At 57.2% G+C, this 19,299-nt stretch overlaps 4 protein-coding genes across 4 annotated transcripts; 1 reads left to right on the top strand and 3 right to left on the bottom strand.

The window, feature by feature from the left end:
- Nucleotides 1–461: 461 nt before the first annotated feature.
- BKCO1_6400019 (glycoside hydrolase family 92 protein) lies at nucleotides 462–3,510 on the bottom strand (the record flags this gene model as incomplete). Its single annotated transcript, XM_020278170.1, has 5 exons — nucleotides 462–752; nucleotides 845–1,026; nucleotides 1,102–2,032; nucleotides 2,154–3,124; nucleotides 3,189–3,510. 5 exons carry the CDS (start codon nucleotides 3,508–3,510, stop codon nucleotides 462–464), a joined length of 2,697 nt encoding a protein of 898 aa, XP_020126487.1.
- Nucleotides 3,511–8,896: 5,386 nt separating this feature from the next.
- On the bottom strand, nucleotides 8,897–11,033 carry BKCO1_6400018 (carbonyl reductase; the record flags this gene model as incomplete). Its single annotated transcript, XM_020278169.1, has 6 exons — nucleotides 8,897–9,459; nucleotides 9,633–9,929; nucleotides 10,068–10,212; nucleotides 10,477–10,508; nucleotides 10,563–10,692; nucleotides 11,007–11,033. The coding sequence occupies 6 exons, from the start codon at nucleotides 11,031–11,033 to the stop codon at nucleotides 8,897–8,899; spliced, it is 1,194 nt and encodes a 397-aa protein (XP_020126486.1).
- Nucleotides 11,034–11,896: 863 nt separating this feature from the next.
- On the bottom strand, nucleotides 11,897–12,695 carry BKCO1_6400017 (antigenic cell wall galactomannoprotein; the record flags this gene model as incomplete). The annotated part of the gene is made up of 3 exons (XM_020278168.1): nucleotides 11,897–12,061; nucleotides 12,144–12,321; nucleotides 12,376–12,695. The coding sequence occupies 3 exons, from the start codon at nucleotides 12,693–12,695 to the stop codon at nucleotides 11,897–11,899; spliced, it is 663 nt and encodes a 220-aa protein (XP_020126489.1).
- A 4,572-nt stretch (nucleotides 12,696–17,267) lies between these two features.
- On the top strand, nucleotides 17,268–18,996 carry BKCO1_6400016 (uncharacterized protein; the record flags this gene model as incomplete). Its single annotated transcript, XM_020278167.1, has 2 exons — nucleotides 17,268–17,342; nucleotides 17,416–18,996. 2 exons carry the CDS (start codon nucleotides 17,268–17,270, stop codon nucleotides 18,994–18,996), a joined length of 1,656 nt encoding a protein of 551 aa, XP_020126488.1.
- Between the last annotated feature and the right edge of the window lie 303 nt (nucleotides 18,997–19,299).

Raw genomic sequence — 19,299 nt, 5'->3', positions numbered from 1 at the left:
TCGACGTCGCGTTTTGCAAGCTGCAGTTTTGACAGCGAAGATAAGGGGACTTGCCATGATTGTTTACTACCATCCAATCAGCAGCTTTAGCTCACTTGGGAGAGCGCCAGGTTAGTACCCCTCTACGACTCTTGCGCCCTCTCAACTCATCACTAACATCCCACCAGACTGAAGTCCACTTCAGCCAACAGCATCATCTGTGCGGTATCTGGAGGTACTGTGTTCGATCCACAGAAGCTGCAAGGAATATGAAGTCCTTACCAGTCCCAGACTGGTTGCAAGCCTTTCTTTTTTGTCTTTTTCCCTGAGGACCTTCTCCTGGTGCCAAGTGTGTTGTTCTTTTTTCGCCCGGAATGGATTCGCGGTGTCAAATATTGATAGTGTGCATCTGAATTTTTCTTTTTGCCTATCTTCACTACCTGGAGTCTGAGGTGAGCGGAATCATCGAGCCCCTGTGTCTCTTACCACGAGCTCAGTGACCACGGCCGGTCGCCCACGTCCCACTTCGCCGGCTCCGCACCCATTTCGAACACGAGCTTCCCACCTTTTGCTATCTCCGCGTGTGATAGCCACGCTCGGTCGAGAGCAACTCCGTTCAGTGTAACGCGTTGTGGGTAGAAGGATGTGACTGTCATGTTGACAGCCTGGATTTGCAACCGTGTCGCATGTGGAGTTCCACCGAAGAGCTTCAAAGTTAGCGAGGAGAAGCGTGGAGTGCCAAGGAGGTAGAGTGGCTGGCCGGCAATGGGGTACTGTGGAAGCTGTTAGTCCATGTTGTCATGCCTGACTGTGGAGAAGAAGTCGGGCAAGAACAAGCACTGGGCAATTGCTGAGCATCACTTACGAAGCCAATCAGGTTGAATATGAGCCAGGACGGGAGAGCGCCGCTATCAATATTGCCCGGATAGCCATTCCGCGCATCGCTGTAGAAGGTGTCCACAATAGCGCGAGACTGGTTGACTGTCTTCCAGTGGTTCCCCGGCACGTAGTTGTACAGGAAAGGAGTTGCGAACGAAGGTTCGTTCCCTGCAATATACGTCAGTCAGTTCCTCCCTCTCACCATCGCCCAACTTCCTCCTGCCGTACGCAAGGATGACTCACCAGGATTAAACAATGCACTCCCCGCATCATTATTCGCACCCACACTCGTCCCAAATCCCGGCAAAAAGCTCGCATCCAGCCGCCTCAAAAACCCCTCGTCCCCACCCATCAGCTCCACCACCTTCGCCATATCATGCGGCGCCGCCGCGAAACTCGTCTCCCAAACCTTCGCCTCGTATATATCACTCCCCCACCCACACTTCCCACAGCTCCGCGGATCATAATCCGTCAAATTCCACCGCCCATCCGCATCCCGCGCCCCCACAAACCCCCTAAACGTCCCCACCCCCTCCAGCTCCGCCTCCGCATCCGGATTCCACTGCCCAACCCACCAATCCGCCCTCCGCCGCCACGTCGCGACGTCGTCCGCATCCACGACGACGCCGCCATCCGTCGTGTTGTTGTTGTCCAGCAGGCCGGCGCCCACGCTCCACACGGCGAAGTCGTTCTGCGCGTACTCGACGCCGCGGCTGAGGCTGCGCGTGTGGTTGCGCGTGAGGAAGCCGAGGGCGCGCCACTCGTCCAGCGCGCCGCGGCCTTCCTTTGTCGCGCCGTCGAAGGCGACGGGGTCGGCGTTGCGGGCGGGCGGGACGGAGGCGTCGCTGACGAGGGCGGCGTAGGCGTCGGCCCAGTCGGTGGGGGAGAGGGCGAGCTCGTTGAGGGGGAGGGAGGAGGTGGTGGTGGTGGTGCTGTTGTTGTTGCTGGTGCCTGGCGGAGGGCCGCCGATGACGGATTTGGCGAAGGCGTCGGCGAAGACGGTGTCGGCGTGGGTGCCGCCTTGGACGCGGCCGTTCCAGTTGGCGGTGCGGCCGGCGGGGAGGTAGCCTTCGTGGCGGAAGATGTTGAGGAGGCCGTGGAGGATGCGGGTGTAGGTCGGGGTGTGGAGGAGGTGGTAGAGGGGGAGGGTCGTGCGGTAGGTGTCCCAGAGCGTCTGTGGGACGTGGCTGTCAGTCAGTGCTCGCGGCTCTGGGTGTCGCCCGATCGCGAAAGCTCATCCTCCCTCTCTATCTCTCTCCTCTCTTGCCATCCAGCAGCGCGGTCGAACGACTTACGTAGTGATCATCAAAATACGGCTCCTCTCCAGCCTCGGCCCCCCACCACGGATTCTCCCCCGTCTTATCCGTCGGCATCAGCCCCGTCTGATACAACGCCGAATACAGCATCCGTTTCAACGTCTCATTGGCTCTACCTTCCTCCTCCTCATCCACAACCACACTCCCCAACACCCTCTCCTCCCACTCCCCCTTCGCCCTCTCCACCACCTCCTCAAACCTCACCCCCGCCGGCAACTCCTCCTCCACATACCGACACGCCCTCTCCGGACTCGCATACGACACCCCCACCCGCGCCTCGACCACCACCCCCGCACCCGCACTCGCATTCCCCCCACCATCAGCCCCCCCATACTCCCAACTAAACACCGCACCAACCCCCATCCCCGACCCCGCCGACGCCCTCACATCCGCATACGGCCGCACGACCGGCGCGTCCGGCGGCGGCACCGTCGGGCTGTACGGCCAACTGATCGTACCTGCCTCCGCCGCCGTCGACGCCGCGCTGCTGAAGTTGCCGCAGAAGTGCAGGGTGTGCGTGTCGGGCTGCGACCAGCCGCCGGTGTAGGTGGCGGTGCCCGAGTACGATTGCGAGCGCAGCGACAGCGCGCCTGAGAGGAATTTTTGCGAGTAGGACTGCGCGTCGGCGTCCCAGGCGGGGAGGACGTGCGTGAGGTCGATGAGGATGTGGGCGGTATTGGCAAGCGTCGATGGCGTGGTGGGGGCGGAGCCGGTGGGGATGGTGGTGGTGGTGTTGGGGGATGAGGAGGCGGGCGGGAAGGTGTAGCGGATGAGGGCGGTGTGGTTGGATGATGTGATGTCGATTTTGATGCCGTTGAGGAGGGTTGTGGAGAAGTGGCCGACGGAGGCGGATTCGAGGTCGAGGGAGCGGTTTTGCCAGTATGTCGTGTTGTCGGCTAGGTTGATGCCTTCGAGGCTGCCGAGGAGGGGCATCTGAGATATGAGGCCATCTGTTGGTTGCAATGTCAGTGTGATTGGGATGTGACTGGGCTCTATCGATCAGGAGGGAATTACACGTTGGTACTCCTCCGGTGCCGCTGACGTGGGTCAAGCTCACGGCCGTTACGTTCCCGATCGGACTGTAGCCAGCATTGCAATCGTTTCCCAGGCCTTCTGGAAGGCCAAGGTAGCTGGTGTCAATGCCCGCTTTCACCATTCCCCATGGCAAAGCTGCGCCGGGAAACGAATTGCCTCCGGCAATGGTCGAGCCTGGCGTTGGTCCCACCGTTCCGATCAGAGGATCCACAAAGTCTGTAAGCCGTGCTTCGGCACCCGTCCACCATATGAGACCTGCTGCGGCCGTAGCCAGCTTTCTTCCCATGCTCTTTCTTGACATTGTCTTTGACGCTCGAGGTCAATCAATTACCGGTCACCATAAGCGGGGGACGACGGGTCGGCGCGACGTCTTGGAGAAAAGGCCCGTAGTCAAGTTTTCAGCAAGCGCCGCCAAAAGCAAGGCAGGCAGCTCGCGCAGCGGCTAATATATACTCTATGTCATTTTCGGTGCCTCGCATGAACAGAGTATAGTGCATCTTGCTGATCGCTGGACTTGACTCAGGACGAGCCGCAACCTGCCGCCGGCCGGGCGTGCGGGGTATTGCACACCGAAGGAACGCGGGGACGGCAATCAGTTTCGGATAAAAGTCCGCCGCTTTGGTATGACGATAGAACTTCTCTTCACTATATTGACGACCATATATCATCACCAGGGGTTACGATCATGAATCTGTGGCTTCAGTAATGTGAGAGGAAAGCCTGCTGCGAGCCAGCTCAATGATTCAGGAAGCTGAACGCAAGTTTGAATTTAGTGAAACGAGATCTTAAACGCAAGGAAACTGCATGAAGTATCACAAATTCGTTAAGACTTCAGAATTGTGGAAGAACAGTTCAGGCTTGGTTGAGGAAGAGTTCCGCGCGATGTTTTACAAGCACATTCATACAACCAGAGGCCGTTCTTGCGGCTGACGAAATGGAATCTGACTCGAAATAGCCCTTGGGCTGTCGCGTTGTCATGCAGCGGTGTTCATGCCAGCACTTAACAAGCGTCACTGCCGACAGCCTGAGCTTCCAACAGGAAGCCTCGTGGTGTAGGTATGTCAGTTGCGCCCGACGCAAGCCTTACGAAAAACAAAAGAAACCAACTATGCAGAGTTGTTCTCCTAGTCTACCAATGCAACATTGTGTCCTCATTGTGCGCATCCGGGGATAAGATTTCACTGCCGACGGTCAACGCCAATAACAAAACCCCTCACGCCCAGCAAGGGTCACGGACGCCTGATATGCTTGAGAGTAGTATCGCAACATGCGCGACCCGGCGCGGGGTCCCCTCCAGAAACTACTTGTAGACCTGACTGCGTACCCAATCCTCACGCCAACTCTGTGCGCTCCGGCGGAGAGAAACTGAGTAGCGCGTCATCACACATGTGTCGTGCCTCCAGCGCGTTTTTTTGACTTCGACCACATTCTCAAGTGGCAGCGCTCCCCGCTCCCGATGTTCGGGATCACCGCGCAGCGCGGTCATTCTATACGCACAGATCTTGCGGATCGGGTGGCGGCCGTAGACGCAGGCGCGCCAGGCGATTGCGGAAGAGTTGCGGGCGAAGGTCGTAGGGACGGAGACTTTGGCGAGGCAGGCGGCATAGGAGACGGCGTAGACGGTCCAAAGAGGCTTCTTTCGAGAGATTGGCTGCCCAAACGGCCCAGATCGTGTAGGGCGCTGTGAAGTGGTGGGATTTCTGCTCTTCAAGGAGACATGCCAACCCTCAGCAGCATAATAGATCGTTCAGCTAGACGTCTCAGCCGCCACTGTGTTGTAGCCAGAAAGTGAGCCCCACAAGTGTCCTGCGCCGTCCGCGTGACGCGTCCATCCATCCCGACCTTTTCACCCACACGTAATGCGAGACCGAGGCAGTGTGATCTCATCGGTGATGGAACCTGCTCAGAAGGGCAGTCTCACAGAGAAATCACCCACGCAGACGCGGGCCCCGTGGCCAGTGCAGGCCCGGCGGCTTCCCTTTTCTTCCACCGCTCTCTCCTTTAGGCTTAGTCGGGTCGTTGCCCTGGCAGAGCGATCACGCGCGCCGGATCAATGGCCTCCGTCCACCGTCCCTTATAAACCCCTCCGCCCCTCGACCTCCGACTCTTCTTTTCTTCTTCAGCTCTCTTTGCCTTTTGGCTTAGATCAAGTGAAGTGGCTGTTCTGTTTAGCTTAATCTCTAAACCGCCCCTACGGGGGCTTTTTTGATTAATCTTATTTTTCGAACCAGCTGGTGGGAGCTGAACTGAGCTTCGCTCATCTCCCATTGGCACAGTGTCGCTCTTATTGCACTGTCTGGAGCTGATGCGAACCTTCTTTTCGTTTTGCTACTGGCCTTGTGCCGGTACTTGAGGAAGAGAGCTATCTGCTTTTGGTGAGTGGCCGACGTCTCAGCGCAGCGCAGCGGTGCCTTGGAGATAGCGGTCGGCATTCAGCGATGAGATGCAACTAATATGGCGGGTAGTAAGCGCGACCAGCTCCTTGTTGCGTATGGTGGTGCATCGCGACGTTCGGCTGCGGCGATGAGCTTCCGCGACCGCGGTCCTTCACCTAACCACCACGCCCCTGCGCGCTGCTCTAAAACGCTCATATCCTCTGCGCATTTGTGCATCTATGACAAGGTATCCTGCCTGAACGCACTTTGCGACATGGAAGCGCGTCACGTCCTCTTGTGCTGCGCGCCCGCGCGGTGTACGCCTGTCCAGCAACGCGGTCGCCAGCTACGTCCCAACATCGCACACGATCGAAGTCCCACCATAGCAGCGCATCGGATGGCCTCGAGGGTCTGAAAACGCTGTAGAACTTCTACGAGCAGCCTTTCGCGTACCCGTGGTCCGCTACAACCGACAGCTCCCTTGCCGCTCATAGCCGCTACTACTCCTTCCACACTTCGACATTACAGCGCAAGTGCCGACTCACCTCACTCGAACGGCTGCTTTGTGAGCCCCTCATCCGCAGCTGATCCAAGGCGGCGCTTACTGCCTACGCCATCCTAGACGAAGGGCGCCGCTAAGAGTACAGCCCGTCTGCCATGCGCCTTTTGGATCCGAGCTCTGGCGCAGCAACCCCAATGTGCTGTCGCAGTTGCAAAGGATAAGCTTCAGATAGGTATGTGAAACATACCCGCGCATATGATGGGCGTCCTTGGCCGCTTGTTGTGATGACAGATTATAGATACGGCAGATACGACGGACACGGCAGACACGGCAGACACGGCAGACACGGCAGACACAGCAGACACAGCAGACACAGCAGACACAGCAGACAGCAGACACGACAGACACAGTAAACACAGTGGAAACAACGAGCATGCCGGCACAGCACACGAAGACGCCGTACCGTGGTAGCATCATCGGCTGGCGAACGGCGACGGCTCGACACTCAGACGGACGGCCAGGTTGTTTTCACAGCACACAGCGGAGTGATATGTGCGGATACCACAGCGTGCAGGAAACAATGCCTGGGCGGTAGGCTGGAGCTGTCACAAGGATGCTTCTTCGGTGCTGTAACATCGAATACGACTGTCCCCCGTCGACTTCCCATCCCTGCGTTGATGCTCCGCAACCCGTCCAACCGCCGTGCCTACAAAGGCTACTATGCATGGGATTACCCTTGCGCTATCCTTCAGTGCTCACGAAAAGCTGACGCATGCTCATTACTGCAGGAATTGTCCCCGGAAAGCATCATTACGATTTCCTTCCCGTTCTCGGTTTCTCTTCAGCGAACTTGCATGTGAAGCGGTGGATGGCTTCTCTTGACCGTTGACGGCTATATCAACGAAGATAACGGAACCAAGAGCGAGGAAGAAGAGAAGAATACTTGAGAATGAATCCGTCTTGATACTGGGAGATCCGAGCCGACGCTCAACAACTCGGCATTGATCCTTCCGCAGGTTCATCTTCAGGAAAAGGAGGAAGGGAGGGGGAGGGCAGCAAAATTTCCAAGCGTGCCGAAACAACTAGGTCTTGAGTAGTGGAGGATCTTGTGCCTCGACACTAGCATGATGGGAAACCAGTGAGCAGTGATTCCGCCCTTGGCTTGATCACTGAGGCGCAGCGTGGCACGAAATTGCAAGGCAGGCGTTTCAGATAGCGCTCGTAGACTGAACATGAGAGGCGACGGGAACTGCGTACAAACTCCAAGCATGGTAGAGGTGGCCGGTGGCAAATCCGTCAGCACGACACCATGGTTTCGATGTCCCAGGTAAGCGGAAGCCGCGTATCAGAAGACGCCGTAGTCGAGGAGGAGAATCAGGAAGCAAGAAACTTTGCCTTAAGGTGTAGACTACGTTGAAGGGTCAAGCTTTCTCTTCTGTCTTGAAGAATTCTGTATGAGTAAATTGAATAGTGAAAACCGAGGTTCATGTGCTTGATTATATCAGGAGCTCGGAAGAGGCTGTTGGTGAGTTTGTAGGGCAATCTTACAACAAGTATAATAGTATCAGTAGAAACAAGTCATGGTGACTTCAGGGGAATACTGTAAATAGGTGTTGAAAACCAAGCCGCAGATGAATATGCAACGCTCAGACAACAGTGGGTAGATGAAAATTGAGACCCATAAAAAAATACACTCCGCCTTAACCTCTAAAGGAGAACTTGACAAGGCATTACTCGTTGCTCCTTAGAGGCTGGCCAATAATCCCTTCGACCCCTACGGGTATGGACGATCGAAATCAACTATACAGCAGCACCGGCTCTCGATAAGGTCATTCTATCTGTATTCAACACGGTGTAGCCTAAGTCGATGACGCACTCACCCTCATTACGGGCACCCCCGAGCTTCGCTCGCGCAACGGCGTGTTCTCCGCTCCACAGCTCCTCATCCAGGTTTTAACTCCGGCGGAGCTTGTAAAAAACTAATCTCCGACGGGTCATATGGAGCTTCGTCGAGAGAAGGCCTCTCGGCGTGGAAGCTTGCTCAAGGGTTGTGGTGGAAATGGAGAGGACCGTGGCGAATGTTTCCCCTTTTGGTTGAGCTTGTCGGATATACACATAAAGCTTGTTTCGAGAGGGTCAAGTCTTATGCGAGAGCTGGGTGCGCGTTGGTGGCGAAAAGACTTGCATCGGTCGGGAAGGAAGGTTCATACTGGAAAGATTTCACCTGGCGCCGCCAGCCGAGAATGATATCATGTGTATCTTTTGTAGTAGTTTGGATCGCGACGCAGGGAGCTCGTTGCAACGTGATACATCTCAAGTAAAGTAGCGGAGCTGCCCTCGGAATGTACGAAAAGTTGCTTGTCCTCCTACCTTGCCGTCTGAAACTAATGAAAGGATTTCAAACAGCGATGATTTTGGCTGATGGTGCGGTGTATTTTTCTAAAACAAAATTGTATGCCGTTACGTTATCATGCTTAGACATCTGGTGGACCGGTAGAAGTATGACAGTACACTGAAGGTCGTTGCAGGCAAAAAGCCATATGTCTGACAACGTAGACATCAAGTACATATATGGAGTAGGAATCGGCCAGCTCTGAGCAAAATCTACGGTTGTTCTGATAGCTCCAACACAGCACGCATCACATACACACCGAGAATGTTCCTAAGCGGCCCTCACTCGACACGAAAATAAAATCCCAAACCCGTATTCCCCACAGCCACATCTCGGAGCATCTCCATTTCAAAAACGTAGCATTTGCACACACACACTCACAAACTACACATCCCACCAAGCAAACTACGAAGACCACCTACCACTCCACGACCCTCTCATCGCGCCAAAACTCGCCCCTCCCCACCCTCTCCCCGCCCTCCCTCCCCAACGCCAACCAAACCGGCGTCCGCGCCCCCTCATCCACCCCCTTCACCCCCTTCCCCTTCGTCATATCCGTCACCACCCACCCGGGACAACAAACCTGTACGCCCCTCGCACCTCCACCACCTTCCCCCTCCTCCTCCTTAGCCCTCTGCACCTCCCACCGCGCAATAGCCATAGACGCAGCAATCACACCCGCCTTACTAACAGCATACGCCGCGCTCGGGAAGCCGAGCGCTTCGTGCGAGTCCGACGCGACGGCGTCGGTGAAGGAGTGCATGAGAGCGGTGGCGGCGTCGGCGGTGGGGGAGGGGGAGGCGGCGGCGGAGAGGAACCGGGCGCGGAGCGGGGGCGGGTATTTGGAGAGGGCGCCGGCGGTGCTGGCGACGTTGATGAGGCGGGAGGTCGAGGCGGGCTTGAGGAGGGGGAGGAGGGCGAGGGTCGCGTGGAGGGTGCCGTGGTAGTTTGTGGCGATGGTGGTGGTGGCGACGTGGGAGTCTGGATGTGCGCGGGGTGGGGCTGGTTAGTTTTGATGGTTGTTGGTTGGCTTGGTTTGGCGGTGGGGGCTGTGGGGATGTGGGGGGTCGATGATGGTGGAGGCTGAGGGATGGATTGGTGGATGGCGTGGAGTACGAAGTGGGTGGGGAGAAGCGGGGAAGAAAAGAACGCACCGAAACCGTCCATGGCGATGCCAGCATTGTTGATCACGATGTCGATAGAGCCGTGCTCTTTCTGTAGGTAGGCGGCAAAGGCATCGATGCTTTCCTTCTTGCTGATGTCCAGCTCCTTGAAGGCGAGACTGACGGGGCCGTCCTGGGCCTTCAGGACCTTGGCGTTGAGTAGCTGGTCGTCGGACTCGAGGGTCTTTAGCGCGGCCTGGCCGCGGGAGGCATCGCGGGCGGTGAGGTAGATGAGGAGCGGGCCGGTGTTGAGGGCGGAGGCGGGGTATTGGAGGGCGAGGTTGCGGACTGGGTTCGTTCTGTCATGTCAGCGCTGGATTCCGTGGCGGGATATTGTTCCGGGAGGGAGCGATGATCAGATGAGAGAAGCACGTGCTTGGCGGTGGTGTTGTGGAGAGAGATGGGCTAATGCGGGGTAGCTCTGACCGATGGCAAGGCCGATCCCCTTGTTGGCGCCTGTAACGGCTGCAACGCGTGCGTATGTTGTCATGGTTGGAGATGGTCGCCTTCGATAGTGATAATGATGAAGTCGTGGTGCTCGGAGCTGCTTTTGGGAATTTGTAGAGTCGGGCTTCTCAGATGGATCAATTTGTCAGCGAGAGCACGGCGCGGTGGGTCTGTCTTGACGTCAGCATCGCGCGGACGCGGCATCACGGGAAGGCGCGAGTTGGAGCAAGCCAGAGGACAGCGCAGCAGAAGAACAGCAGAATAGTAAATTATACCACAAACATAAAGCCGAAACGATCAGCAACGGGTATCCAAATCCAAAGAAAAAAAAAACAATGCAGCATTCATCCCATAATTATCGCCCTCCGCGAATCGTCCGCATTCATACCCCCTCAGTCCTGGAGATGACCCAGCATGCGTCTGCGCGCAATGTTAGCAGCATACACCAGGAGTTCGATAATCATCAAAACTTACGCAGCACGCCGGGAATCCAGCCCAGAATGCTCAGACAGATGTTGATGAGGAAATCAGCGCCGCAGCCACGCTTGATGAAGACGGGGACGGGTGGCACAAAGATGGCCAGGAAATAGAGAAGGACGTCGGACTGGCGGGCGTTGTTGTCAGCAATCGGCGGTTCAGGCGTGGATTGTGATGGGTGACGGGAGTGCTGATCAAGCCCCTCCGGGCGATCCGAGGCCGCATGTGTGTGCTACTGTCCCACGCTTCCTCCACGCCCGCACACCAGAGATGCTCAACCCTCGGCCTCGCAGCTGCGCAGCCGCGAATTCGCAAGCACAGCATGTGGAGGCGCGAGACGCGACGGCAGCGACTCGCAGCCATCCAGCCAGCAGTGGGCGAGCCTCACGCCATCAATGTCCCAACAAGCATCCAGCATCCAGAAGAAAAGGCGCGACTCACCGTCGAAGAAGGCGGGCGGTTGGACATGGTGTCTCGAATTTATCGGTATTCGTATGTCGTTTCAAGCACAGCGAAGGCGTGTCGTAGATGCAGCTGCAAAATGTCAAGGGAGAAGAGAGGGAGCGAGAGAGGAATGCAGGCTGGTCCTTAAATAAAAGGAACAAGCTTCAGCCTACCGCACGCCGATGACGCCGAGCGATCCGGATGCCGTGGCCTGTGTGCATCAGCGAATCACGGCCCCGGGAGCGCACGGGCTTGCGTCACAGGCCGTGGCGCAGGGTGGAAGTCGGCACCCTGTGGCACCCCGTCCAGGGCGCGACTGAGGCTTGTTTCGTCGATCGACGGTGGCGGTGTGGCGGCGCGTGGCGCAGAGGCTGAGCTGCTTGCGTGTTGCGTGCGGCGCGCGACAGGACGGGTTGGTGGCGTGGCGGTTGGAGAGGTTGCGTTGATGCGGGCGGGGGACTGGAGTTGCGCGAATAATCCTTCGTCAGCTTGCTTGTTGCGCCAAAGGATCAGCGGTGGCAGGCAATAGTTCAAGTATTATTATTTGCCGTTGCGAAGAAGCAATCATCACCGCTCATCTTTGCATCAATTCTGCTACATTTCAAATCATACTGCATTGAGTGGGGCGCTGTCGGGATTCACGGAATCCATTCCCAGGGTCCATGGTCCGATCATGTGTGGAGATCGGCTGCACTAGGTACTGCGCCCCAGAGAAATCAACCACACCGCTGCGTCGTGCCTTGTCAGCCTCGCGAATACCTTGACGGATTTTTGCTCAAAGAATGATTCAGTCGTGACTGTCATGATGCGTATCCATAATGACAAATTTTTTTTTTTGAGGAAACAACTTCCCTCAATCCATTTTGTCAGTTGAAATTATGAATAATTCAGTTGCCATCCCCATCGCCAAGCAACCCGATGAGGCCTGGAGGAATCGTGATGAGCCCACCCCGACCCTGATACGCAGCGATGGCGTCGTCAAACTTGGTCTGGATCTCTTCATTGATGGGCGTAGCGACAGATGTGAGTGAAGGGTCGAGGATGGCAATCGTCTGATAGGGGTATAAGTACAGCGTTTGCGATATATGGCACGAAAACAGGAGATCCCGGAGAAGACAGGGGTGAGCTGCTTACTGCATCGCCCAGTTCCTTGGATTCCTGTTTCTGTTCTTCCAGATTCGATCGCAGAAGCGAAATGACGTCGATGAGCCCGAAACCCGCATTTTGGAACTCAGCACGCTTGGACATGATGTTGTCCAACAAGCTGTTGATCTGCGGTTGAAGCTGTAGGAACTGTTGGCCGACGGTGGCGCTATCCATGACCTTAGCAGTTCGCTTTACGTCAGTGGAAACAGTGGTAGCTTACGAGTCTGCGAGACTCAATTGGCCAGTTGCTTTGGCAACCGCCGTCGCATTGGATATGGCGTCGCCGAGATCGCTGGTTGCCGACTGGATCTTGAGAAGCTGACCGATGCCTTTGAGACCGCCCGAGTATTCGTTGAGTGTCTCGTTGGTGGTCTTGAGGTTGTCTCCAATCGTCCCGAGTGCTTCACCGAAGGCCGCAGCCCCGGTTGGGACTGGCGCATCTTCCCGGCTCTCGATTAGAGCTGCGTGTCTTTTCTCTGCAATCGGCACGGCAAAGACGACCGAGGAGAAAATGACAGCCGCCAAAATTCCGAAACGCATGATGGCGAAACTTGTGTTGCCTCGTTAAAAAACGTCTTGTTTCGAGGGGCTCAAGTTGGATTGTGGGATGACAAAAGAATCGTCGGAAGCGTTTGATCCCTCAAAGTGAGCGACGCGCATTATAAGCGAGGCGTGATAAAAGAATAATCCTGCAAGGCTACTGCAAGAGTCAGAGGGACTTTCAGAGTGCCCAAATTAAATTCTGCTGTATTCAACTAATTCTTGATGTAACCTTCTGGCGCCTCGGCACGGAATAGGAAGCTGTAAGTTTCCCCGCTCGGCCAGCTCACTCCATGAGTAGCAAGGATGAGCATCTCAATAATTGAAACCGCACATGATGCCGAGCAGTGCGAGGAGAACATGATTTGATCGACGCAACGTGGGGAAATCCGGGGTAGCGGCGGGAAAGTTGAGCTTAAAATGCACCGGATAGGCAGTTCGTAATCTGGTTGTGGTTAGCTAGCTACAGGGGTATGACAAATGACGCGGGCGGAGACGCAGGTCCGCACCACTGCCTCGGCTTGCTGGGGAGTGCTGCTGATGAGCGTGGCGGCCAAGGCTATAGGTATATAGTGTACGAACGAGGGTTGAGTTGATGACTTAGTTCTGTGCTGCCTGAGTTGGTCTCAGTTGTCGCGAGAGACAATGAAGCAACATTGACGGCTGACTTCTCAGATCCCATGGAGGTGGAGTTTTGCATTTTATAGAGACAGAAGAGCGAGCTCGCATGCGTCGGCGCAGCGCAGCATCCCGCGGGAGCGCCGGACCGGGTTTCCTCCCCTGGTCCGTCCGTTCCAACACATCCCTGGCCCTTCATCAAGAAACCCGGCATCATGACCCCGCTCTCGGCTCCGACTGCCACAAGGGTTTTATTAATGAAGATCTCCGAGGTACAATGCTTTCCACATGCCAGCTTTGCGTGCATGGCAGAAGCAAAACGCAAGATCGGTAGTAACGGTCTTTGGGTTTTTCTCTTTGCAATTTGCATACCAAACGAGAAAAACATAGGGAATACAATGCCAATAGGCTGGAATACCCCAACACCTTTTCTACTTTATCAGTTGCACGGTCGTCCATTACCATAGGGTCGCTTGGTAGATACCAGGAGTACTTCGACGGTTCCATGATGCAGCCGCACTGCTTGCCGGAAATAGACGTATCCAATTTAATAGAGTTTTCCGAAGCGGAGTTTAAACACAACACCCCATGGAGCATGAGTACATGTGCACAATGCTGGCGTAAGTAGCAGTAGGAAGATTCCAAAATCAATAGTCCAATTCTGCCCATTCGCAAGTATACTGGGCGGGTCGCATTCTTTGTTGTTTCAAATATTTAAGTAGTCACAACCCTCTTTCAAAATAAAGCTCGCCTCAACTTTCTCAGAGCAAAAGAGCATCATCTTCTATTTCCATTCTGTCCAATGTTTTTAAGAAGGTGGCACTACCGCCAAGCAGCGTCATGGGACCGAGGTGCCACGGGATTGCCACGGCTCGCTCAGCAATCACACCCAGCACCGCGTTCTCCGCACGACCATAAGCAGACAAAAGCAATTGAGCGGAGATGATAGAGACCTGGAAAGCTTATTTAGATCAACGAATGGTCGAGCCGCTGCCAGCCCTGAGAGCGCGATCCATAATCAGCTCTCAGGCCGCGGTCGCTGAAAAGTTCAAGCCACAGATCGTAGATTCGCAAATAGGCCTGTTCGAGGTCTAAGGTTTCGTGAGGGTTTTCAGCACTACCCGCGAGGACGAGACACTCGAGCAGACCCTGACATCCACTCCGGCAACGGCGAGTTCGCGAGATCCAGACACTGCCACCACGAGAGAAATCCCGTTCCATCGACAGACGACGAAGTCGAAGCTCTACCGTCCGAGTGCTTTTACTCAATTGGGAACATCGTAAACGAGATCGCCATAGTTCAGACATTTTCGCCGCATCCGACAGTCGGCGCAAGACTGCATTCGTACCGCTGGGGAAAAAAACCATGCCTTTCTCTCTGGACATTGTCCGTGGTGTGTATTAACGATAAGTGGTTCCTTTGTTCAGTCTCAATGCCGCGTACATGTCGTGCTTTGTGCTTCGACGCCACCACATGAACCCTCCAGAAAAAAAAGAAGACGCTCGTTCTCTTTGACATGGCATCAAACATCAAGATTCACACCAGTATGTTCAATTTGACCATCGGCCTCTTTCTTCCTCCGGCCACTCTGGCAGTATGTAAAACACCTGAGAGTAGGATTGCGGTTGGCGGGACTCGATGCGAGAGTTTGTGAGTTGGCATCGGGCGGAAGCTGTTCGAGCGGGTGGCTGTCGGAAGCGCAGGGAGGAGGGGAGGCTGGGAGCGGCGGAAGAGAGGCATACGAGTGGTACTGAGGTGATGCATATGAGCGGGTGAAGCCGATCGTGAATAGCGTGGGTGCAGAGAGACGGCTGGTGAAAGGCCGCGAGCCGGAGGAAGAGCGGGGGCGCAGGGCGCCGAGGGGCAGCGGCAGCGGCAGCGAGTGGCGCGCAGAAACAGAGGAGTGAAACACTCTGGGGCCTGCGCCCGCCGCGGCGGAAGGTCGAGAGCCTTGCCTGTCAGTGAAAGAATATGGACAGGCGACGGAGCAGCCGCCTTTGACTTTTGCGCCACGAGCGCGCCCGGCGCCCGCCAGGCCCTGCGACGGGGCGGAAAGATTTTTTCAGGCCACAGGACCGGCGAAGGGGCCTGGAGAAACCGTCGGCGGCAGCGGTGGCTCGTTGACTAACAGTCAACGCGTTCGCCAAAATCCACGAGCGGCGGCGGCGGCGGCAGGCGCGGACACCCACCGGAGCGCATATCAGGCCCCAAAGGCTTATACCACCACTACCTGCGCTCGAGAAGCGGTGAGTCATCGGCGGAACAGTCCATCACCGCGGCCGCTTGTCGACTGGCAATCAGCGCGTTCGCTAAATCTGCGCCCGCCGCCGCCGCTGCCTGTGGGCACCCACCGAAGCGCATACCTGGTGCGATGGGCTGATACTCTTACCTGAAAAATTTTCACCTAGTCATTGGCAGCGCAGCGCAATTGGCCGGCCGCCCGTGTTCGCCGCATGCCGCTGAGCTGCGCAATCAGGCTCGAGGCAGGCCCGCGGGATCCTTCTCACTGCAGGCCTGCAGGTAAAATCTGTGAGAATGAGCTCCAGATGCTCAGCTACTCTTCGTAATGGAAAACCCCAATCCCCGCCGCTTCTTTTCGTCGCGGCACTGAAGGGCGGCTGGGCGCGCGGGACAGTGACGCAGCAGACAGCCGGGGACGCCGACCTCACTCCAAGCCGCATCTCAGGGCAATGTACAGATTCTCTTCATTGGCGCTGCGCAGCCACAAGAGGGCAGCAGAAGATCTAAGAACACAAAGAGAGAACGTATCCAGTACCAGGCGGCCGTCTGCCCGACGAACAGAGCCAGGCGGAGCACGCATTTGCTTCGCTTCGTACACCTACGTGACTTCGCGACTGAGACTGTAGCCACGGGTAGATCGCAAAATTCGCTCTCCTTTGTGGGCGGCGGGGCTAAGCAACGCCCGCGCATCGTCGCGACCAACGTTGATGACGTCACTGGGAGAACTGCAGGTCGCTGTCACTCGCGACGCAAGTTGCGGCTACACGCTCTCGTCGGCCATGCGATCGGCTGACGGCGCATCAGGCTCAAGACCGGCAACGAAGTCGTCTCGAGCGGTTGCAAAATATGCGGCTCTGATCTGCGCCCGAATCAAGCTTTGCGGGGAGCGACCGGCGGCGTGGGGCGCCTGGGGATCGCCCGCCGCAACACCACGCGCACGGGCCACCTCAACGTCGCTCCGCCAGCAGTTTGCGCCTCGATCCATTGCGCCGCGACAACAGTTGCGGAGAATTCGAACTCCACACAAACACGTCTCTACAGTTTGGCTTTGCTTGTGAGTGTTATGGCGGATGCGCGGGGCTTTCATTGCGCCTCCGCGGCTGCATTGTTTGCTTGGGCTGGATATTCTGGTATAGAAGCGTTCCGCCTTCCTTGCGCCTCAATCCAACAAGGCCTCAGCTCTATCGAAAGCATAAGCGATGTATATAACTGCTACCATTCTCCAACATGCTCATATCGTGCCTCACACGCAATATCTGTGAAGTGTATACGATTCGCGGCTTGCAGACACAGCGGCTCGCGGCTGGCATCCTGACTTGCCTCACTTGGACAGCCGGATTGATCACTTCTCACTCACCAAGGTGAAAGTGGCGACCCCTCCTTCCGCATCGGTGTGTGGGTGACCGGCATGGCTGCCAGGCACACACTGTTGGGGCAGGCGCGACCCAGCCTGCCAGGTCAACTGATCAACCTACACCAGGTCTGCTGCCGCCGCGCGAAGCGAGATCGCGCCAGCATCAAAACTTCGCCCGCCCACCCTCGACCCTCCTCTCTTTTCCTCCAGCTTCTTCGTCGACACCGATTTTCCACGAGTACGCCAGCCGCCTCCCCGCGCGCCCGCTACGACATCGAATTTCACCGTCCGAACCAGCTTCACCGACCCCGCCCCCATCCGCTTCTTCTTCCGCCGCTCCCCCCTCCACCAATCCACCATGCAGTCCTCCCTGTTCACCGCCGAGGCCATGGAAGGTGTCGAGTACACCTCACTCCCGAAGATTGTCCTGCCGGTAAGTTTTGCCTCACCCATCTCACCTCACCTCGCCTCACTTGTCCGATCATCATCTGACTTTGTTCTTGCAGGCGGTCCCTCAGGCAGCCACAGTTGGCTCGGTCTGGCTCGGAGACCAGTCACTGTCCTCCCAGGACGCCCACATGGACAACTCGCCCTGGAACGGCCCGGGCGGACGCTATGTGAAGTGTCTCAAGCGAGACGCCAGCGGCAACTTGCCGTACGCTCCGTTTGCGTCGGAGATTCAGCGGATTTTTTCCGCTTGGGAGAGGCAGCCTGCTCAGGTGGGCCCTCAGCTGACTTCCGTTTCGAAACGGATGAAGCTAGTCCATCCCGGACTGCCCTGCTCCGATGGCGGTCTCGCTCCGCTTCCTTCGTCTGCTCCCGCCGCCGCTTCCTCCTCTGGTCCCTCCGGTCCCTCTGGTTCCTCGTCCGGCAACCCCTCCTCCTCCTCCTCCAGCTCCCAGGCCCAGACGATGGCCCAGGACGCGCCGGCTCGCGCCTCCGCTCCTGCCCCCATTCAGCCATCGTCGTGCGCGCCTTCCGGCCGCACCGGCCAGTCCGATGATGCCTCTGCCGCTCACCCCCCGGCGAGAGGAACAGGACTGGCGCCTGGCAGCTCGGCTCAGCCGTTTCCGGCTTTCTCGCCCGCCCCTGCCACCAAGGACGTCACCATGGCCGACGCCACCACCACCTCGGCCTCATTCGCGCCTGCTGCGCCCGCCCCAGTGCTCGCTTCGTCGGCTCCCGCATTGCCGGTCGCCAGCGCCCAGCCCGTCGTCCTGGCGTCTTCGGACGACCGCATGGACTTCGTGGCTACTGGCCCGGCGCGCGCCACGTCGCAGCCTGCCGCCGTCGTTCCCGCCGCGCCCGCCGTCCCTGCGTCCGCCAGTGGCAGCTCGTCTGCTGCTGGCCAGGTGATGGTGGCCGGCAACGTCGCCCCCGCCGTCCGCGCCGCGCCCGTCCAGCCTGCGTCCGCCAGTGGCAGCTCGTCTGTCGCTGGCCAGGTGAAGACGGCCGGTAAGGTCGCGCCCGCCGTCCGCGCCGCGCCCGTTTTCTCTGCGTCTGCTGGTGGCAGTTCTTCTGTCGCTGGCCAGGTGAAGGCGGCCGGCAAGGTCGCCACTTCTTCGGCTCGTCCTCCTGCGTCGAGCTCCAAGGCTGAGGTGTCCGTGCCTTCGGGCTGCCCTTCGGGCAAGGACGTGGAAGCCAAGGACTCGTCGACGGATGAGAAGAAGAAGTCGGGCAGCAGCAGCAGCGCCCCTGTCCCCGCTCCGACGACGGAGTCTTCCGGCTCCCGCCAGTCGAGCGCCAGGCCCACGGCCGCAGGTCCCTCGTCGACCGAGCCTGCAGTTTCCGCGGAGGAAAAGGCCGACAGCATGATGGACATGCTGGATACTCTCATCGTCGACTATGACGAGGATGTTGAGGATCCGGCTACTCCGGAATTGCTGCTGGCCCACCTCGCGAACATGCAAAAGGCCATGCAGGACATCGTTGGAAAGCGCCTTCTGAAGAAGGTCGCTGCGGATTACAAGAAGCACTTGCCGAACGTTGAGAAATACGCTCGGAGTGCTACCGTCAGCTCGTTCAACGAGTGGCTGCGCAAGTGGAAGGCCGTGGTCCACAAGACGCTCAAGTATGAAGGCATCTGAGTAATGCTGGAAGATTTGGGTCCTTGTGTTCCTGGTCCGAAGCTTGTTTTTACCCCGCAGCCGTGACTCGTTCTTGCCGACCGGCTCTTGAATCCATCCCGATAGTCCTTGCTTTTGTCGACAACACGGTTCTCTACTGGAAAGTTCTACCCGGTTTCAACTGCTCGTATCAGCCTCGCGGCTCACTTGCGGTTTTTTTCCTTGTTCAACTTTGGTTTTTTCCATGCGCATTTTGCTCGTTTCGATGCTTTTTTTCGATGCTTGAGCTTTTCCGAACGACTTTTCTCCCGTTCGTTGGACTGG

The sequence above is a fragment of the Diplodia corticola genome (genome assembly GCF_001883845.1).
Source record: "Diplodia corticola strain CBS 112549 chromosome Unknown scaffold64, whole genome shotgun sequence".
Classification (NCBI taxonomy): Eukaryota; Fungi; Ascomycota; class Dothideomycetes; order Botryosphaeriales; family Botryosphaeriaceae; genus Diplodia; species Diplodia corticola.
Note: the sequence above shows the minus strand (reverse complement) of the source record. Positions and strands in the feature narration are given on the sequence as shown.